The sequence below is a fragment of the Pimephales promelas genome, chromosome 22 (assembly GCF_988280905.1).
Source record: "Pimephales promelas chromosome 22, fPimPro1.hap1.1, whole genome shotgun sequence".
NCBI classification, from domain to species: Eukaryota; Metazoa; Chordata; class Actinopteri; order Cypriniformes; family Leuciscidae; genus Pimephales; species Pimephales promelas.
Window position 1 is genome coordinate 257,479 of NC_142790.1, and position 23,039 is coordinate 280,517.

Here is a 23,039-nt window from a genome sequence, read left to right on the forward strand (position 1 = left end):
AATAACTGCACTTTCTCATAAAAAAAACCCCAACAAAACAAAGTGTGTCCATTCTGATATCAATCGTTTTCACATGTTTCAACCGTTGGAGGATTTACAGTGACTTAGATCATGGATCATGAGGACACATTACAATAATGAGCATTAATAAGCAGAAAGACTAATGTCACTTAACTCTAAAACAGTGTTTGTTTCGGTCCATGTGTGTTTTGTAAATTATTCATGGAGCTCTGCTGCTCGTCTCGAAGTGTTCAATTTGATGAACAATAAGGGAAATGATGAAAATAAAGAAATAGGATAATGAAAATAATCCCATGAAAACCTGTGAGGAAATTCCTCTGTCGAGGCGTTGGCTCCCTCCGCTTGCTTCTCCACCTTCGTTAATCAACCTTTTTTTCACTTGGATTCTTGTGTGGAGCCGGTTCTCCGTGGTCTTCTGCGTGTGGCGTTCCCTCTGCGAGTCTCTGCTCCTCCTCCTCCTCCTCCTCCTCTTCATCAGTGAGGGCTTCTCTCTTCATGTCCTCGGAGCCGTCGTCAGACTCGGCCGTACAGATGCCGTAACACATCAGGCTGATGACGCCGAGGGGCAGACCGAAGAGAAAGCAGGCGAGCAGCGGAGAACTGCGAAACACAGACTGAGCAGAGGGGCACGCTTTTAAACACACAGCCATTTCATAAACATCACAAATGCATTGATCTATTCCCCATTTGAATTGTAATATTTACATGCCATTGACCAGGTTATAGAAAGTAAATTAAATTTTAATACAATATTTTAGTAAACCCTTTGGACACCGCATCAGTTAAGAGAAACGAGTGAGAAGTCATGCTCCACTCGAGCTCTTAAAAATGTAAAAAAGATTCACCTCTCGAGAGAACCAACTCGGCTAAACCGACATTAAATTGAAGATAAAAACTTACGTAACCTCGGTTCCCTGAGATAACTGGAACAAGTATTGCGTCTTTGCTAAGGGTAAAACTCCTGTTTCTCCGAATTCTGAAGCCTTGCAGTCCCACAGCCATTACGGACGAGCTCATTGGCTGCTCCGTGGGAACCGCACAAACCAATGGCGAGGCAGGGTGTCTGCGCGAACCAATGGCGACAGATCCAGCGAGTGAGCACAGAGCTTGCCGAAAGGGGCAATAAAGCAGCTAATTTCGCCAGTCGTGAAGCGCAATAGCACGACCGTCAACGCAATACTTGGCATTAGCTTGAGGATGACCTCATAGTCGTTAGGACCAGACCCGAGGCAACAAGCGCTGATGGACAGCACTTACAGGTCACCCACTCGCTTGACCGATGCTAATGCTAGCAGTAGTGTGGTCTTAAGTGAAAGCTGACTGTAGCGGCTCGAGCCCTGAGGACTGTGGAGAGGTCCCATGGGGGGTCAGAGGCCGAGGAGGGTTGAGGCGTCTTGCCCCTTTCAGGAAGTGGAGCCAGGTCGCTTCTGCCCAGAGACTGGCCGGCCACGGGAGTGTGGCGCGCTGCTATGGCCTCCACATAGACGGAGCCTGAGTCCATCAGCTCTCGTAAGAGGGAGAGTACCAGAGGTAATTCGCATGATAAAGGGGCCTGATTCTGAACACCAGTCAGAGAAGATGGACCACTTAAGAGCATAGAGACGTCTTGTGGACGGAGCTCTAGTCTCTGAGAGAGTAGTCAGGACTCTCGCTGGGAGGTCCGTAAGTTCCAGTTGAGGGGCCATGTGTAGAAGGCTGGGAGAGGAGGTCTTTCCTCAGAGGAATTGGCCACAGGGCTGCGATCTGCCGAATCACCTCGGGGAACCACGGTTGCATCCGCCAGAGAAGGGTCACCAGAAGGACAGCACGCCTGTCTTCCCTTATCCGTGTGTACGGAGACGAAGAGGTCGCCCTCCGCCTCGCCGAAGCTGCTCCAGAAACCGCCCATTGATTCCCCTGGGAACACGTTGTCCCGGGAGAGCACGTCTGCTCCCTGGTTCAGTCTGCCCATTGTGGCCATAATAGAAGGCATCAGTCTAGTTGTACAGACTCGACCTGAGTCCACCATGGTGGTTTATGCAGGACACTACCGCCACATTGTCTGATCTAACTAAGACGTGGTGTCCTATTAGGTCTGGAAGGAAGGTTTTGAGGCCCAGATAAACCGCCATTATTTCGAGGGAGGTAATGTGCAGCCGCTTTTCCGTGCTCGAGCAGGAGCTGTAAATTGGTCTGCCTTCGCACAGAATTCCCCAACCTGTGTTTGAGGCGTCCGAGACCACCTTCCTCCTCCAGACCAACCCCATGCTTACTCCAGGGCCCTGATGCAGACGTGGAGGTGACCTGAACGCCATGAGTGAGCTGGGGCATGATCCAATAAATCAGGCAAGCTAGAGTCTTCACTGCGTAACAACTGTAGAGCTCAGACTCAGCGTTCGTTTCAACCTTTAGTTATAGTAAAGTGTTAAACACTGATCACGATAATTGTTTACTAAAGCCAGGTTCAACTAGTAACATCAACTCCTTCAACTGTCATTCAGCGTAAAGAATTAAAATCATATTTTAATTAACAGTTCAATATAACTTCTCCATGAATTAAGTTAGTGTCTTAACCTCGACTCACCATTATTGTTGATCGGGCATCAAACGCCACACGCTTGATCCTCTGGAATATCCCATCTCCTCCATAAGCCTGTTGGGAATATGATGCAGGATGTTAATCATTTGGAATTGGATGAAATTAACTATTCTCATTTAATTAACAGTTTGCAACAGGGTCATTCTGTGTCAACTCAATCAGAGGTCCCCAGCTCAATTTTTTGATTTTGTTAATATTTTTTTCTGTACAAAAACAGCCAATATATTAAATGTCATTGATGGATATTCACCAAGAAATCCACTATTTTGTAGAGGAGGGTCAAAATGACAATTTTCACCTGAGATTTGGAGCCAACTTACAGGAGGGTAAATTACTTTATGGCAGCATCATTATTTATCTATCACCGGATCCATCTATCAGTGGATATTTTAGGGATCAGCTTGTAGACGCAGACATGTACTGTGTGTTGAGTGTGTGGCCAATCAGAGGTGTTTATACATCCAACGCTCAAAATGCTAGAGGGAAATACTGGAAATGCATCCCATTTTTAAAATTTCAGTACCAACTTGGTAGCGAAGTCAGTACTTTTGGCAACACTAATCAGCTGTAATAATAGCCATGCAAACTTGATGCAAAAAAACACAAGAAGTGCCTTTTCCCTTTTTTGAATTCTCACTGCTGGCATATACTGATGCAAAGACTGCTAAAGTAAATAGATTTCACTAGAGCTACCAATCTCTATGTGAAAATAAAATCATGATGCTGCCATCTTTTTAAAATCATTTTTACACCTCTGTAATTTGGCTCCAAATTAAGGTAAAACTTGTCATTTTGACCCCCATTTTGAACAATAAAAAGTGGACTACTCAGTAAAAAATACAGTGACATTTAATACTTTGGCTTTCAGCCCTAGTCTTTCAACAGAAAATGAACAAAATTAAAAGTTGGAGTTTGTTACCATTTTTAAACTATACTGTTCAACAAACTAATAGTGAAAACTACTTCTAAAGCAAGTATTGATCTGAGTTGATGTTAGCTGCGAGCGAGAGACGGAGTGAGAATGAGCTGTTCACCGGAGCGCTGCCGTCCACAACACTGGTGAAGAACATCAGCATCTGCTCTAGACTCTCCACCGGCTCGTCCGGCACGAAGTACTGCTCGTTCGAGGTGTTGAGGACGAGGAGGCTGGGCACCGGCACCTCACTGCAGACACACGAGATGAAGAGCGTGGGTGCTGAGATTACAGTATAACCATCTCCTCCTCACACTTGTGCACCTTCAGTAAAGCAGGAGGATGAGTGAATCTGTCCCATCATCTGATCCAGACACTCACCTCATGATCAGGCTGTTGATGTAGTCGTTACCGTCCATGTGGCCAAACTGGAAATCCCTGGAACGCAGGAAGAAAGACAGCATTTGAAAATGTGCAGTATTTGTGCTCCACATGTAGAAAATCATTTTCTGTCAGGGGTCTTTTTCTCTTGATTGACAGTAACATGTTATCTCATTGGAGGCCCTGAACCGAGGATCTGAACCGAGGCCCTGAACCGAGGATCTGAACCGAGGATCTGAACCGAGGATCTGAACCGAGGCCCTGAACCAAGGATCTGAACCGAGGATCTGAACCGAGGCCCTGAACCGAGGATCTGGACCGAGGATCTGAACCGAGGATCTGAACCGAGGCCCTGAACCGAGGATCTGGACCGAGGATCTGAACCGAGGATCTGAACCGAGGATCTGAACCGAGGCCCTGAACCAAGGATCTGAACCGAGGATCTGAACCGAGGATCTGAACCGAGGCCCTGAACCGAGGCCCTGAACCGAGGATCTGAACCGAGGCCCTGAACCGAGGATCTGAACCGAGGATCTGAACCGAGGCCCTGAACCGAGGATCTGAACCGAGGATCTGAACCGAGGATCTGAACCGAGGATCTGAACCGAGGATCTGAACCGAGGATCTGAACCGAGGATCTGAACCGAGGCCCTGAACCGAGGATCTGGACCGAGGATCTGAACCGAGGATCTGAACCGAGGATCTGAACCGAGGATCTGAACCGAGGCCCTGAACCAAGGATCTGAACCGAGGATCTGAACCGAGGATCTGAACCAAGGATCTGAACCGAGGCCCTGAACCGAGGATCTGGACCGAGGATCTGAACCGAGGATCTGAACCGAGGCCCTGAACCGAGGCCCTGAACCGAGGCCCTGAACCGAGGATCTGAACCGAGGCCCTGAACCGAGGATCTGAACCGAGGATCTGAACCGAGGATCTGAACCGAGGCCCTGAACCAAGGATCTGAACCGAGGATCTGAACCGAGGATCTGAACCGAGGCCCTGAACCGAGGCCCTGAACCGAGGATCTGAACCGAGGCCCTGAACCGAGGATCTGAACCGAGGATCTGAACCAAGGATCTGAACCGAGGATCTGAACCGAGGCCCTGAACCAAGGATCTGGACCGAGGATCTGAACCGAGGATCTGAACCGAGGCCCTGAACCAAGGATCTGAACCGAGGATCTGAACCGAGGATCTGAACCGAGGCCCTGAACCGAGGATCTGAACCGAGGATCTGAACCGAGGCCCTGAACCGAGGCCCTGAACCAAGGATCTGGACCGAGGATCTGAACCGAGGATCTGAACCGAGGCCCTGAACCAAGGATCTGAACCGAGGATCTGAACCGAGGATCTGAACCGAGGATCTGAACCGAGGATCTGAACCAAGGATCTGAACCGAGGCCCTGAACCGAGGATCTGAACCGAGGCCCTGAACCGAGGATCTGAACCGAGGCCCTGAACCGAGGATCTGGACCGAGGATCTGGACCGAGGATCTGAACCGAGGATCTGAACCGAGGCCCTGAACCGAGGATCTGAACCGAGGCCCTGAACCGAGGATCTGGACCGAGGCCCTGAACCGAGGATCTGAACCGAGGCCCTGAACCGAGGATCTGAACCGAGGCCCTGAACCAAGGATCTGGACCGAGGATCTGGAGCTGAACTCGAGGGCTTCAAGAGTTTCTGAGTCCATCACCTGTTGAACTGCTCCCTGTGCTCCGCAGCCACCCTCTGGATCAGTCCTTTTAACCTGGAATACAGGGAACCAATTCTATAGTCAATTCTTCAAGAACTAAAGAAAAGGTCAGACATCGCTTCACTCCGGGGCCGTCTGTACCTCATGCTTTTCTCTGTCGGATCCTTCTCGTCAGTAACGGCAATCGCCACCAATTTACCTGTCGCACCGAACAGAAAGAAAGGAAAACATTAGACATTTTCTTGACCAAAACAAAAACTTGTCGACCAACTTTCACTCATTTAAATTCATCAAGGAGATACAGAAACACCCTTTAAGCTGTTATATGTATATGATGTGATCAGTGCTAAAGACTATAATGGATACCACTTGATAAAAACAATCATTTCCAAAAGCAAGTTTACACATAAGGTTAACCCTAATGCTTTTCAACAGTTGGGTTAAAGCTCATGTCGCGGTCACTCACCGGTTTCTCCCAGCTCGTACAGCGTGAAGCCATCGATCGGCAGATAACTCTGGAAACGCTCGCGATTTACCCAGGATGACAAGCTGCCATCTTCATACTCTGAAACATGAATCTGTAGTTATTATGACAATAAGAATCTGTGAACAGCTCTGACAAACGGTGCTGACTTTCCATAGGCTAAACAAAAAACGGCATTAAGTTTGAATAAAAGTCTTGCCCTTCGCTTCGAAGCGGCACTAAAGGCCTGTTCAACCCAAGAACGATAACTATAAAGATAAATATACATTAGCGTCCACACCAGCGGTCGATATTGTTCTGGTTATTCTAAGAGCGTGCATGTCTGCCTCTTTAAATGCTCAAACTCGATAGCTCAGATGGGTTCTGATTGGCTGTCTATGTTTTTATCGTTCATCAGATGGAAAAATCGTTCCGAAAGTGATTCCATTGATATCGTTTATCTGTGCCGTTATCGTTATAGCCGTGGCTCAGCTATTCTTTAATATTGAGGAAGATTTTTAGAACTATATCTTTACTGGTATCTTTATAGTTGTCGTTCTTGGCGTGTTCAGGCCCACAGATACCTTTTAAAAACGACACAAAACGCAATGTTAGAGATCTTTTATACAAGTATGATGTGAAGTGTAAAGAGCTTCATTATGTAACTGTGGTGGGCCAGTAGAGCTCAGAGAGAATTACTGGGAAACTAACTAGTAGTAAATACAGAGGAAGAGATGAACGGTTCTCGAGCCGCTACAGCGATTGAGCAATCATCACACGTTAAAGACTTACAGAAACAAAAACTAGACAATGGTTTAGTTTTCTTCACTTACCATCATATGTGAAATAGTTTCCATCTTTGAAGACAACCACTGCAGGCAATTCAGGCAGAGTCACAGACTGCAGAAGACATTTATGGAGAGTGTTTACACAAACAGACATGGATATATGAATTATGAAAGTAAGAGCAGCAGTATCTGGAAATGATTCACTTCACCTCTGTTAAGGCGTCTTCAGATGCAGAGAAGAAATATGTGTAGACAATGAGCTCAGACGCCACCTCGATGTATTTCTCCTGAAACACAACAGCAACATGATTGATAGAAGAGTTAAAGATGTGTGTGTGTGTGTGAATGAGAGTGTGTAAAGTAAGATTCAGCACATTTATATTTGACCAGGAACATCACTATTAATTACAATGAATTTTAAAAAGTATTTATATTCCTACAGATTATGTTGCCAAAAAATGCTTTATATATTTTCTGACCAGCTGAATTTTAGCCACCTCAGTTCAAGCTCAATCTCTTCCTCTTTACTACTAGAAACAGCACAAAAAAACAAGAATGAACATCAGAAGGAATGTTGATTGGTATACAAGGTTTGACCCCCATGCTAAAGTTGCCTAAAAAGAGGAATAAAAAAATCATCTTTTGGATATTGATCTTAATGCCTTAATTAGAAAAATGAGGAAAACTCCAACCTTTAAGGACACCAATTTTCTTTGTGAATGAATAATGTATCATAAATAAATAAATGTTTTTCCTTAAAATACAGGGTGCATAAGTCAGGACACCCCTATGTTAAATTCCCATAGAGTCAGGCAGATTTTTATTTTTAAAAGCCAGTTATTTCATGGATCCAGGATAATATGCATCCTGATAAAGTTCCCTTGGCCTTTGGGATTAAAATATCCCCACATCATCACACACCTTCAGATTGGCATGGTTTTACTTCAGTTAGCCTAATAGCTGGTTTGATTTCATTGAAAGATGATCTTATGGAAAGCACCCCATGCCAATCTCTAGCTGTGGTGAGATCAATATCCAAAAGATGATTTTTATTCCTCTTTTTAGGCAACTTTAGCATGGGGGTCAAAACTTATTCACACCACTGTATAACACTAATGCAACTGTTCATTTACTGCATATTTTTTACTTTTCTGAGAATGTATTTTTGTCTCAGTGAAGTAATTGTCTGTATAAACAGTCATGCTCTTCATTTAAATATATCACGCTTTGTTCATTTATTGTGCCAATTGTTAACATTACTGTTGCCGTTTTATTGCGGTGTCTTGGCTCTGGTTCGGTGTAGATATGAAGATCAGCTCACTTTAAGAGGAGATTCCCCTCCGACATACACAAACAGTACACTGTGTCTCTTCAAGACGTGCTCGAACATCTGTCGACTCGGGAGCGATCGCACGGACGGTCTGAAACACACACAAATGAGAACATGACTCCAGCAAATTAGCTCAAAAGGGAAATATGAATAATTAATCATAACTTGTTATAATTATAAACATTTGGATCAGTTAACTGAATTAACGTGATGTAGCTGAACTAATATTACAATCATTGAATCTGTTCGTCCAGCAAAACTCCGTATTAATCATCTCTTAACTCTCAGAAAGGATATTTTTCGTGGCCACAGAATGTAGCTGTGATCATAATGTTGATTCACATGAAGTGACCAGAATCAACAAGCATGAATGTAAACACATTTTTATTTAACTAAATAACAAATACAGAGCTAATCTAAACAAACACATTCACACAGACCTAACCAAAGCCAAGGAAGAGTCTTTAACCTTCAGTTAGGAGTCGTCGGCCGCTTATAATGAACCTCTGCTTCATCAACTGATCGCACAATACTTGTACTGCCTTAGACATTGAAAAAGCTTCCGGATCCAGTTTCAGAAGAGAGTCTTGATGGTTCTGTGGGTCGATGGTGTTGAAGTTGAAATCCGTTTCTTCCGCGTTGATTGAACATGTGATTTTAGTCTGGCTCTGCTTAAAAATGACCCTAACAACCTGACTGTAATCAGACTAGTTGCACAATCAGAAAAAAGTCACATGTAACCACAACAATCGGAATGAATTGGCCAGATCTGATTATTCTGATAATTCAGATTACACGGAGTGGTTTCTTCCGTTTGTTATCCGATTGAGAGGACATATAAACACTTGAACGAATAGAAAACCAAAACTGGAGAGTCCTGCGCAATGAGTAATGACGTAGAAATATCGTAATGACGTATGACGCGTGGAACGAGCAGTTCTTTCTTTCGAATAAAGTGTAGTTCACAATCATAAATGAGTTTCCTGTCGATCTGAAATTGAGTGTAAAGATGTGCGGGAGTCCCACCAGTCCTCGTCAGACGCTTCTCCCAGGAGTCGGGGAGCCCACGCTAACTTGAGCGTTCGGAGGAGTCTTCGAGCATGGTCATTTGCATATGTAACTGGATGAGGTATTGATGCAGAAACTATTAAAAATTCTCATAATACTGAAATGTTGCATTGGTACACAATACAATAGACACTATACACGACAGCGGTAATCATACACACAATGTGCTGGAGATGTGCATGATCCTTCAGAGCAGACTGATCTCATGAAGTAGCGTGTGTATGCCACGCCAATTCGTATTTCCATTTTTGGCGTGCTATCAAGACGCGTAATCGCCTTTCAGCGTGTTTATGAACGCCGTTGACTTAACGTTATATAAATATATGACTTACCTCAACCCCGTCCCTAAACCTAGCCGTCACTGGGGTTAGTGGCATTTATGACTGGAGATTTGACTGCGTGTTCAGACACGCGGAATGACGCGGACGTTAATGGCGTAGACATATACGCATACTCGCGGATACACGCGGATAGCTCAAAATGCGTAGAGATAACACGCCACCTGACTCGAAAGTGGCGTATATGTTTACGCAAAAGTCATGATGTCATGTTGCTCAGAGAATGTTTCCTATGAGTGAGTGTGTAGAGGCATCATGTGTGTTTCAATGCAGGAATGGAGTGCGTCGACTCTTTCACATTCTTGGTCGTAAAACCATGGACCAGAGGCCTGGTTTTATCATTTTGGGGGGTGTCACAGGCACCTTGTTTTGTGGTTGGGTGAAAAGTTTTAAAGATTATTTGTTAATAATATAAGAAGTGTCTGATTCGTCTCAGTCACTACATGGCATTGCATCCATTACCGAGGATCTTTCAGGTTTAACTATGCCATGAGTGTCCAATCCTGCACATTCAACCTGCTTCAGTTCCCCTACTTATAATGCACCCTAAAACTATGCACTCTTTGTGTGAATAAAAAGTACAAACCTTTAAGTGTAACAGAAGGCTGTAGGTTTTGGGACGCCATAAAAATGCCTTGGGGAAAACCTTGGACATGCTGGAGGGACTACGCCTCCCAGCTGGCCTGCGAACGCCTCGGTGTCCCCCCGGAGGAGCTGGAGGAAGTGTCCAGGGAATGGGAAGTCTGGGCATCTCTGCTTAGACTAATGCCCCGCGACCCGGCCCCGGATAAGCAGAAGAAGATGGATGTATGTTGTGACAAAGATGATGGTTCAGTATGTGGGTGATGGAAGGGTCGGCAAATACCGGGGCTCGTGCACTTTATTTATCACTTCTCTTTTCGCATCGCTTTCTTGCGCTCTTACAAAGTAACTCAAAATCAAACACACAATGTAGATGTAGAACGATACTCTTTCCGCTGGATACAGCTTCACAGGACACTGACGAGGCAGCACTCTCCGCCCTCGCTCTCCCGCTACAGTCTTCGCTGAACCACGCTTCCCTCGCCACAGATGTTTTTGCAGATGACATTTTTTATCAGGTTAGATATTTATTTTTAAATAAATAAAAATAAATCGCCAGTCCCACAAACATTCAGGCTCTGCGTAAAGAAGGCCTTGCAGGAACAGGACTAATCTCTCAGAACTGGTGACGACATAAGATAACGGACTTATATATGCAGTTTATTCCTACTCTCTACACACATTCACTCGTAAAAAGATAGTAGTAATCACACAAAGCATCTCGTAAGATAGCAACTTTAAGGAAAGAAAACAGGAAAAAAAATGTAGCCAAAGGTTCAACAGCATCTGTATTAATGTCTTACCCAGCCACTCTGTTGGCGAACTCGATTATGTCGTCTTTGGTTCTCGGTCCTTTGTAATTGTATGCCAGCTCGCCCTTCAGCCTGAGAGAGAGAGTTTAAGAAACAAATCTTTGTTTAATCAACAAGTATTTATTTAAATCAACACTGTAAGCAAATGCAATAGATAATCCATGACTAGCTGTGCATTGTCGACGGACGAACCACCGATGCATTCAGATCATGTAATTCACACCTACAGTGTGTGTAAAAGTCTACACACCCCTGTTAAAACTGCAGCTCTCTGAGATTGTCAGCTCTTTTTACACCATTAATGTTATATTGAAGCCAACAAAATTCATGTAACAAACAAATAAAAATGTTTAAGGAAGAAAAGAAATGATGTTTGCTTAAGTATGCTCATCTTTCTAGTAATGCTGAAGAGCTTGATCCACTTGCTCCTGTGTGTCTGATGGGTCTAAACTCTGCAAGCCCTTCACAGCGGGACACGGGTTACTCAGGTTTGCACTGCACAGCATCAGGAAGATCAGGCCTTTCCTATAGCTGAACATTCAACTACTCCTCGCCCAGGACCTCGTCATTTCTAGGCTGCAATGCTCTTCTTGGTGGACTTACAACATGTGCAATTAAACCTCTACAAATCATCCAGAAATGAGCAGCACTACTGGTCTTCAACAAGTCCAAGAGAGCCACGTCACACCGCTGTGTCATGCAAATGATGCAATGCATCCTAAGATATGGCTCCAGCAACTGTTGTGAATTTAACACCCATAAAGGAATGTTTTCTATGGTTACAGAAGTACACAAGACTATTGCCGTAATCTCCAGAGAGCATGAAGTCACTGACAACATCCCAGTCCTGCTCTCTGTCAGCATCTCACACACTCAACAAGACAACACACTCTGACAGACCTGTGCTTTATATGAATCCTAAATGTTTAGCTGCTGGATGGAGCGTTATGATTGAGAGATATAATAACGAAACCCCAGGGTGCCAATAAAACCAATAATATAACAATTGAATTGAACACATATAATGATAAACATGTATTTTGATGCCGTTTTCTTGGGGGAGAGATTTTGTCCTTCATTAGGCAAAGCATTAGCCTCAGGGGGAGTCTCATCAACACCTGCCTCCCCTGATCCCAGAATCCTACGGGAAAGAGCGACAACCCCGACTCCATACAGAGAAACACAGATACCAGCTCAACCATTTAATGGCAGTGAAAGTCACCAGCTTCAAGCTTTAACAATAAACAATATCCGTCCAACTGATGTAATGGATGCTAATATGACTTCATCATCTGACAAACACTGATTTATATAAAGAAACGATAAACGGCAGCATAGTAAGGTGTAGACAATGTATAGGGATGGGTTTCTATAGTCACCTAGTTGCCCATCAATTAGGTACACTTGTTATCTGATTTTTTTTTTGTAGACACAATCTATACTGTATCAGTGTATCAGCGTCAGTCATTATAATCTGAACACACACTGTATACTGTATCAGTGTAGACAGCATCAGTCATTATAATCTGAACACACACTGTATACTGTATCAGTGTAGACAGCGTCAGTCATTATAATCTGAACACACACTGTATACTGTATCAGTGTATCAGCGTCAGTCATTATAATCTGAACACGCACTGTATACTGTATCAGTGTAGACAGCATCAGTCATTATAATCTGAACACACACTGTATACTGTATCAGTGTAGACAGCGTCAGTCATTATAATCTGAACACACACTGTATACTGTATCAGTGTGTAGACAGCGTCAGTCATTATAATCTGAACACACAGTGTATACTGTATCAGTGTAGACAGCATCAGTCATTATAATCTGAACACGCACTGTATACTGTATCAGTGTAGATAGTGTCAGTCATTATAATCTGAACACACACTGTATACTGTATCAGTGTAGACAGCATCAGTCATTATAATCTGAACACACACTGTATACTGTATCAGTGTAGACAGCATCAGTCATTATAATCTGAACACACACTGTATACTGTATCAGTGTAGACAGCGTCAGTCATTATAATCTGAACACGCACTGTATACTGTATCAGTGTATCAGCGTCAGTCATTATAATCTGAACACACACTGTATACTGTATCAGTGTAGATAGTGTCAGTCATTATAATCTGAACACACACTGTATACTGTATCAGTGTAGACAGCATCAGTCATTATAATCTGAACACACACTGTATACTGTATCAGTGTAGACAGCGTCAGTCATTATAATCTGAACACACAGTGTATACTGTATCGGTGTAGACAGCGTCAGTCATTATAATCTGAACACGCACTGTATACTGTATCAGTGTAGACAGCATCAGTCATTATAATCTGAACACACACTGTATACTGTATCAGTGTAGACAGCGTCAGTCATTATAATCTGAACACGCACTGTATACTGTATCAGTGTATCAGCGTCAGTCATTATAATCTGAACACACACTGTATACTGTATCAGTGTAGATAGTGTCAGTCATTATAATCTGAACACACACTGTATACTGTATCAGTGTATCAGCGTCAGTCATTATAATCTGAACACACACTGTATACTGTATCAGTGTAGACAGCATCAGTCATTATAATCTGAACACACACTGTATACTGTATCAGTGTAGACAGCGTCAGTCATTATAATCTGAACACACACTGTATACTGTATCAGTGTAGACAGCATCAGTCATTATAATCTGAACACACACTGCATACTGTATCGGTGTAGACAGCATCAGTCATTATAATCTGAACACACACTGTATACTGTATCAGCGTCAGTCATTATAATCTGAACACACACTGCATACTGTATCGGTGTAGACAGCGTCAGTCATTATAATCTGAACACACACTGTATACTGGATCAGTGTATCAGCGTCAGTCATTATAATCTGAACACACACTGTATACTGGATCAGTGTATCAGCGTCAGTCATTATAATCTGAACACACACTGTATACTGGATCAGTGTATCAGCGTCAGTCATTATAATCTGAACACACACTGTATACTGGATCAGTGTATCAGCGTCAGTCATTATAATCTGAACACACACTGTATACTGTATCAGTGTAGACAGCATCAGTCATTATAATCTGAACACACACTGTATACTGTATCAGTGTAGACAGCATCAGTCATTATAATCTGAACACACACTGCATACTGTATCGGTGTAGACAGCATCAGTCATTATAATCTGAACATGCACTGTATACTGTATCAGTGTAGACAGCGTCAGTCATTATAATCTGAACACACACTGTATACTGTATCAGTGTATCAGCGTCAGTCATTATAATCTGAACACGCACTGTATACTGTATCAGTGTAGACAGCGTCAGTCATTATAATCTGAACACACACTGTATACTGTATCAGTGTAGACAGCGTCAGTCATTATAATCTGAACACACACTGTATACTGTATCAGTGTATCAGCGTCAGTCATTATAATCTGAACACACACTGTATACTGTATCAGTGTAGACAGCGTCAGTCATTATAATCTGAACACGCACTGTATACTGTATCAGTGTAGACAGCATCAGTCATTATAATCTGAACACGCACTGTATACTGTATCAGTGTAGACAGCATCAGTCACTGTAATCTGAACACACACTGTATACTGTATCAGTGTAGACAGCATCAGTCACTATAATCTGAACACGCACTGTATACTGTATCAGTGTAGACAGCGTCAGTCATTATAATCTGAACACGCACTGTATACTGTATCAGTGTAGACAGCATCAGTCATTATAATCTGAACACACACTGTATACTGTATCAGTGTAGACAGCATCAGTCATTATAATCTGAACAAGCACTGTATACTGTATCAGTGTAGACAGCATCAGTCATTATAATCTGAACACGCACTGTATACTGTATCAGTGTAGACAGCGTCAGTCATTATAATCTGAACACGCACTGTATACTGTATCAGTGTAGACAGCGTCAGTCATTATAATCTGAACACGCACTGTATACTGTATCAGTGTAGACAGCGTCAGTCATTATAATCTGAACACACACTGTATACTGTATCAGTGTAGACAGCATCAGTCATTATAATCTGAACACGCACTGTATACTGTATCAGTGTAGACAGCGTCAGTCATTATAATCTGAACACGCACTGTATACTGTATCAGTGTAGACAGCATCAGTCATTATAATCTGAACACGCACTGTATACTGTATCAGTGTAGACAGCATCAGTCATTATAATCTGAACACACACTGTATACTGTATCAGTGTAGACAGCGTCAGTCATTATAATCTGAACACGCACTGTATACTGTATCAGTGTAGACAGCGTCAGTCATTATAATCTGAACACGCACTGTATACTGTATCAGTGTAGACAGCATCAGTCATTATAATCTGAACACGCACTGTATACTGTATCAGTGTAGACAGCATCAGTCACTATAATCTGAACACGCACTGTATACTGTATCAGTGTAGACAGCATCAGTCATTATAATCTGAACACACACTGTATACTGTATCAGTGTAGACAGCATCAGTCACTATAATCTGAACACGCACTGTATACTGTATCAGTGTAGACAGCATCAGTCATTATAATCTGAACACACACTGTATACTGTATCAGTGTAGACAGCATCAGTCATTATAATCTGAACACGCACTGTATACTGTATCAGTGTAGACAGCATCAGTCATTATAATCTGAACACACACTGTATACTGTATCAGTGTAGACAGCGTCAGTCATTATAATCTGAACACGCACTGTATACTGTATCAGTGTAGACAGCATCAGTCATTATAATCTGAACACACACTGTATACTGTATCAGTGTAGACAGCATCAGTCATTATAATCTGAACACGCACTGTATACTGTATCAGTGTAGACAGCATCAGTCATTATAATCTGAACACACACTGTATACTGTATCAGTGTAGACCGCATCAGTCATTATAATCTGAACACGCACTGTATACTGTATCAGTGTAGACAGCATCAGTCATTATAATCTGAACACGCACTGTATACTGTATCAGTGTAGACAGCATCAGTCATTATAATCTGAACACACACTGTATACTGTATCAGTGTAGACAGCGTCAGTCATTATAATCTGAACACGCACTGTATACTGTATCAGTGTAGACAGCGTCAGTCATTATAATCTGAACACGCACTGTATACTGTATCAGTGTAGACAGCGTCAGTCATTATAATCTGAACACACACTGTATACTGTATCAGTGTAGACAGCGTCAGTCATTATAATCTGAACACGCACTGTATACTGTATCAGTGTATCAGCGTCAGTCATTATAATCTGAACACACACTGTATACTGTATCAGTGTAGACAGCGTCAGTCATTATAATCTGAACACGCACTGTATACTGTATCAGTGTAGACAGCATCAGTCATCATAATCTGAACACACACTGTATACTGTATCAGTGTAGACAGCGTCAGTCATTATAATCTGAACACGCACTGTATACTGTATCAGTGTAGACAGCATCAGTCATTATAATCTGAACACACACTGTATACTGTATCAGTGTAGACAGCGTCAGTCATTATAATCTGAACACGCACTGTATACTGTATCAGTGTAGACAGCGTCAGTCATTATAATCTGAACACGCACTGTATACTGTATCAGTGTAGACAGCATCAGTCATTATAATCTGAACACGCACTGTATACTGTATCAGTGTAGACAGCATCAGTCATTATAATCTGAACACACACTGTATACTGTATCAGTGTAGACAGCATCAGTCATTATAATCTGAACACGCACTGTATACTGTATCAGTGTAGACAGCGTCAGTCATTATAATCTGAACACGCACTGTATACTGTATCAGTGTAGACAGCATCAGTCATTATAATCTGAACACGCACTGTATACTGTATCAGTGTAGACAGCGTCAGTCATTATAATCTGAACACGCACTGTATACTGTATCAGTGTAGACAGCATCAGTCATTATAATCTGAACACGCACTGTATACTGTATCAGTGTAGACAGCGTCAGTCATTATAATCTGAACACGCACTGTATACTGTATCAGTGTAGACAGCGTCAGTCATTATAATCTGAACACACACTGTATACTGTATCAGTGTAGACAGCGTCAGTCATTATAATCTGAACACACACTGTATACTGTATCAGTGTAGACAGCATCAGTCATTATAATCTGAACACGCACTGTATACTGTATCAGTGTAGACAGCGTCAGTCATTATAATCTGAACACACACTGTATACTGTATCAGTGTAGACAGCGTCAGTCATTATAATCTGAACACGCACTGTATACTGTATCAGTGTATCAGCGTCAGTCATTGTTGTAGCCGTTTTTCTATAAGTATTTCATTGGAGTTTATTTAATATAATTCATGTATTTGTTTATTAATATTATTATTATTATTATTATTATTATTATTTGGTATATTTATATTTGTATTTGTATCGTTTGTGCAGAAAGAACATTTCAATGAAGAAATTTCTGCTTTAAAAAGAGGCATTCAAAAAAGATCCAGTCATTTGTATAAGCTGGACCCAGAGATTGTTGAAGGGTTGTTGAGAGTGGGTGGCAGGTTAAGCAAGTCAGCTTTGCCAGAAGAGATCAAACATCCTATCCTTTTACCAAAATCATGCCATGTTTCAAAACTCATTCTACGACATGTACATGAAAAAGTAGGGCATAGAGGAAGAAACCACATGCTTTCAACTCTTCGTCGGCATTACTGGATTCCTCATGCTAACTCCGCTTCTAGGAAAATTATCAAAGAATGTGTGATTTGTCAGCGAAAGGGACAAAGGCCAGGTGAACAAAAAATGTCCGATCTACCTGCTGACAGAGTTTCAGTGGACCATCCTCCATTTACATACGTTGGTATGGATTATTTCGGCCCTATCGAAACCAAGCGAGGAAGGGGCACTGTTAAAAGGTATGGTGTTATATTTACATGTTTGACATGCCGAGCAGTTCACCTTGAAATGGCCCATACTATGGATACAGACTCTTGTATTAATGCGATCAGAAGATTCTTATGTCGAAGAGGGCAAGTGAAGGAAATTCGCTCAGACAATGGTACCAATTTTGTCAGTGCAAATCGGGAACTAAAAAATGCTTTGAAAGAGTTAAATCAAAGTAAGATTCAAAAATCAATTAGCAACAGCGGCATAAAATGGACTTTTAACCCCCCTCATGGTGCCCATCATGGCGGTGTTTGGGAGCGCTTAATCCAGCAAGTCAAGAAAGTGCTTTACTCAGTAGTGAAACAACAGATGCTGGACGATGAAGCATTGCACACTGTTTTATGTGAAATAGAAGCAATACTGAATGACCGTCCGATCACTCCATCTTCAGATGATCCAGAAGACCTTGAAGCGTTGACACCCAATCACATCATACAGCTTAAAGCAAAACCGGTTTTACCATCTGGTTTGTTTAAGAAAGAAGACTTGTATATTCGAAGACGCTGGAAACAAGTTCAATACTTAGCTGACTTATTTTGGAAGAGATGGGTGAAAGAATACCTTCCTATAATGCAGCAACGCCAGAAATGGAATAAACCACGTCGAAACTTCAGCATCGGAGATCTCGTGCTTGTAGTTGATGAAACGGCACCTAGAAACTCTTGGCCACTGGGGCGCATTATAAAAACGTTGGCTGATTCCAAAGGATTTGTTCGTCGTGTACACTTGAAGACTCAAACAAGTGAACTAGAAAGACCTATCAATAAGCTATGTCTGTTAATGGAAGCAGCTTGCTGAACTCTAGAGTCAGATGTTTGACTCCAACTTTTGACTCTACACTTATACTGACTCATATATACTGATAAATCTACATACACACCATACACGTGCATAACACCTATTTTTGTGAAGACCTTTTGAAAGAACCTTTTGAACATTTAAAGGACCTTTTTTGGACAATTTAATCCCATCAACAATATGGACTTGAAATGTGAAATGTTCTTTATGTCTGGTACGGCTACTGAAATATTTTTTGTAATTTTGGAAACCAAGAATTAGGGGCTGGAATGTTGTAGCCGTTTTTCTATAAGTATTTCATTGGAGTTTATTTAATATAATTCATGTATTTGTTTATTAATATTATTATTATTATTATTATTATTATTTGGTATATTTATATTTGTATTTATGTATTTATTTATTTATTTATCAGGCACCTGTCGGGTGAGGAGGAGAGATATGTTATTGTGTGTGGGCGGAAGGGGAAGTGACATGAAAGAACAGATGTTTGGTTTTGGAAAGGGTGGTTTTTCACAGTTTTTTGACCACTTCGCTAACTTGGTTTGGATTTTTCGTTTGTTGAAGTTATAAACTTAATTTAGAAATGTGTTAGAAATAAAACTTTTGAATTAAAGACTGCGTTTGGAGTGAAGTGCGTGCAAAATAATTAATCACCGTTTCCTGAATCCAAGGTCGGCATCGAAAAGCCGACACAGTCATTATAATCTGAACACACACTGTATACTGTATCAGTTACTATTATGTCTTAAGATATCATGTTCCCTTTTAGATCAGTTAGATGCCAAACTCTTCAACTTTGAACACAGAGACTTTAAAATGTTAATAATGTTGGGGAAAGACTCACAGTTTAATGGTGGGATATCCTCGCACGCCGAACTCTGAGGCCATTCCTGCATCAACACATCAACCACCAGTCACATGACACAGCAAGAACTGTTATTAACATGTAAACAGCACCTGTCAACATTTCATTGGGATTTCATATTATCTGTGTTCTCCTCTTATGTGTTCTGCTGCCTGATCCATATCGAGTTAAAAACATGCAGTTACGTCTAAGTGAATGTAAACTGTGGGTGAAAAGAGGATTCGACAGTATTTAGATCTTCAGTTTTATCATTGTGTTGTTGCAGCTTTATGCTGAAATGTTTTCTCTTCAGTCTCAGTCCCGCTGTTAAGTTAGGGTTAGTTCATTAGGATCTTTCTTCAGTTGTATTCATATTCATAAGCAAGCAATGAGGTACTAGGTACTAGATATTAAAGCCGAAATATATGCATCTATGCAACTTTAATGAAGTAAAATCACTAAAAGCCTTCCTTCCGCTGGATAAAATAGTCCCTGGTCGTAAACGGCATTATTTCGCCATTAGATGGACACACATTCCAACAGATTGAGTATATTATGAATGTAGGACTGACCTGAAGGGAAACGCTGTCTACTAAGTACACCCGCTCACTCCATCTCTCACAATACGATGAAGAATAGCAATAGATTAAACACGTGTTCGTCAAGTTGCCAAGAGCGGTTGCTAGCGGAGTTGTGTAGTGATACAGTACATAGCCGTTTTTATCGTGAATAAAACACAGTTAATGACCAATCAGAATCAAGGATTGGAAATAAATGTTTTATAATGCTTCTTGTTCTTCGGTTTTATTATGAACTGTTAAATTGTTTTCAGAAACTTAAAGTCCCCGTGAACCGGAAGTTGCAGACGACTTTTCTCCGGTGCTGTGACGTATTTCCAAGTGAAACGGAGTATTGAACAGAAGGGTTTTACTCCAGCGCTCCTCCTCTCCATCTCTCGCTCGTAGCAGACCAACGGTTTGAGGGGAGTGGTTAAGCGTTCCCACCATTCCAGACCGGATGTAACTTCTCAGATTTTGATTAAAGATTACCATGGTAAAATTTTTTTATATATATATATATATATTTACTTGCACGGGTTAATTGTTCACCACAAGACTAGTAATATGTGCTAACAAAGTAAATAGGTTCAGTTATGATTTGACGGGGACTTGAATGAGGAACACTGTTATTTAATTCTGTGGTGATATATCGCCTTTGTCCCAACTCTAAACCTATTCCTGTTTAAGGTCAAACACTTCAACTAAAATGAATCTGATCTCCAGGCGTTCCTGAGCTTGAGTTTCTGTGACGACAGGACTGAGTCTGAGTGACAAGTCGAGCTACGCAAGAAAAACTAACATTCACTCGCAGTCTTGTGTGGAAACCACTAATGACGACACTAGTGTGTGTTTGTGTGTGTGTGTGTGTCTGTGTGCGATCAATCACCTGAGTATGCAGTGGCGTCCATCTTCCCGACTCGCACCGGCGACCCGGAGTGTGCGAGTTCTGCTCCGACCTCCTGCCAGACCGGCTCCAACTTCTTACAGTACCCACACCATGGGGCATAGAACTACACACACACATCAGACACACACACACACCACGGGGTATAGAACTAAAGCACAATACACAGCTCAAACACACACACACCACATAAAAACTACAGCACAACACACAGCTAACACACAATACAGTAAAATCATCTGCAAGAAGGGTCACATCACTCACGTCCACCAGCCAGACGTCGTCCATTCGGTTCTCCTTAAACCTGCGGGAAACACAAGATCTACATTTACTGAAGACACTAACAGCAGTCCGACTGTAACGCTTCGTTTACCGCCTTAAACACTGATCTGAGGAACACACTGAGGAACACACTGAAGGAACACACTGAGGAACACACTGAGGAACACACTGAGGAACACACTGAGGAACACACTGAGGAACACACTGAGGAACACACTGAGGAACACACTGAGGAACACACTGAAGGAACACACTGAGGAACACACTGAGGAACACACTGAGGAACACGCTGAGGAACACGCTGAGGAACACACTGAGGAACACACTGAGGAACACACTGAAGGAACACACTGAGGAACACACTGAGGAACACGCTGAGGAACACGCTGAGGAACACACTGAGGAACACGCTGAGGAACACGCTGAGGAACACGCTGAGGAACACGCTGAGGAACACACTGAGGAACACGCTGAGGAACACGCTGAGGAACACGCTGAGGAACACGCTGAGGAACACGCTGAGGAACACGCTGAGGAACACACTGAGGAACACGCTGAGGAACACGCTGAGGAACACACTGAGGAACACACTGAGGAACACGCTGAGGAACACACTGAGGAACACACTGAAGGAACACGCTGAGGAACACGCTGAGGAACACGCTGAGGAACACACTGAAGGAACACGCTGAGGAACACGCTGAGGAACACGCTGAGGAACACGCTGAGGAACACGCTGAGGAACACACTGAGGAACACGCTGAGGAACACACTGAGGAACACACTGAGGAATACGCTGAGGAACACACTGAGGAACACACTGAAGGAACACGCTGAGGAACACGCTGAGGAACACACTGAGGAACACGCTGAGGAACACACTGAGGAACACACTGAAGGAACACGCTGAGGAACACGCTGAGGAACACGCTGAGGAACACACTGAAGGAACACGCTGAGGAACACACTGAGGAACACACTGAGGAACACACTGAAGGAACACACTGAGGAACACACTGAAGGAACACGCTGAGGAACACACTGAAGGAACACACTGAGGAACACACTGAGGAACACACTGAGGAACACACTGAGGAACACGCTGAGGAACACGCTGAGGAACACACTGAGGAAAACACTGAAGGAACACGCTGAGGAACACGCTGAGGAACACGCTGAGGAACACACTGAAGGAACACGCTGAGGAACACGCTGAGGAACACGCTGAGGAACACGCTGAGGAACACGCTGAGGAACACACTGAGGAACACGCTGAGGAACACGCTGAGGAACACGCTGAGGAACACACTGAGGAACACGCTGAGGAACACGCTGAGGAACACGCTGAGGAACACACTGAGGAACACACTGAGGAACACGCTGAGGAACACGCTGAGGAACACACTGAGGAACACACTGAAGGAACACGCTGAGGAACACGCTGAGGAACACGCTGAGGAACACACTGAGGAACACACTGAGGAACACGCTGAGGAACACACTGAGGAACACACTGAGGAACACACTGAGGAACACGCTGAGGAACACGCTGAGGAACACGCTGAGGAACACACTGAGGAACACACTGAAGGAACACGCTGAGGAACACGCTGAGGAACACGCTGAGGAACACACTGAGGAACACACTGA

The 23,039-nt window shown here is 42.8% G+C and overlaps 1 protein-coding gene across 1 annotated transcript in view; it reads right to left on the reverse strand.

Moving 5' to 3' along the window:
* Positions 1-229: 229 nt before the first annotated feature.
* The window catches only part of tmx3b (thioredoxin related transmembrane protein 3b), a 31,162-nt gene continuing 8,352 nt past the window's right edge, over positions 230-23,039 (reverse strand). The window contains exons 3-16 of the mRNA XM_039666392.2: positions 21,372-21,411; positions 21,090-21,213; positions 19,644-19,689; positions 10,962-11,042; positions 8,162-8,261; positions 7,050-7,127; positions 6,886-6,952; positions 6,056-6,154; positions 5,731-5,788; positions 5,590-5,643; positions 3,894-3,950; positions 3,634-3,763; positions 2,585-2,653; positions 230-635 (exon numbers count right to left, since the gene is read on the reverse strand). Of these exons, the coding sequence (XP_039522326.2) occupies positions 381-635; positions 2,585-2,653; positions 3,634-3,763; positions 3,894-3,950; positions 5,590-5,643; positions 5,731-5,788; positions 6,056-6,154; positions 6,886-6,952; positions 7,050-7,127; positions 8,162-8,261; positions 10,962-11,042; positions 19,644-19,689; positions 21,090-21,213; positions 21,372-21,411 (1,258 nt within the window). The 3' untranslated portion in view covers positions 230-380. The remainder of the gene's footprint in view (positions 636-2,584; positions 2,654-3,633; positions 3,764-3,893; positions 3,951-5,589; positions 5,644-5,730; positions 5,789-6,055; positions 6,155-6,885; positions 6,953-7,049; positions 7,128-8,161; positions 8,262-10,961; positions 11,043-19,643; positions 19,690-21,089; positions 21,214-21,371; positions 21,412-23,039) is intronic.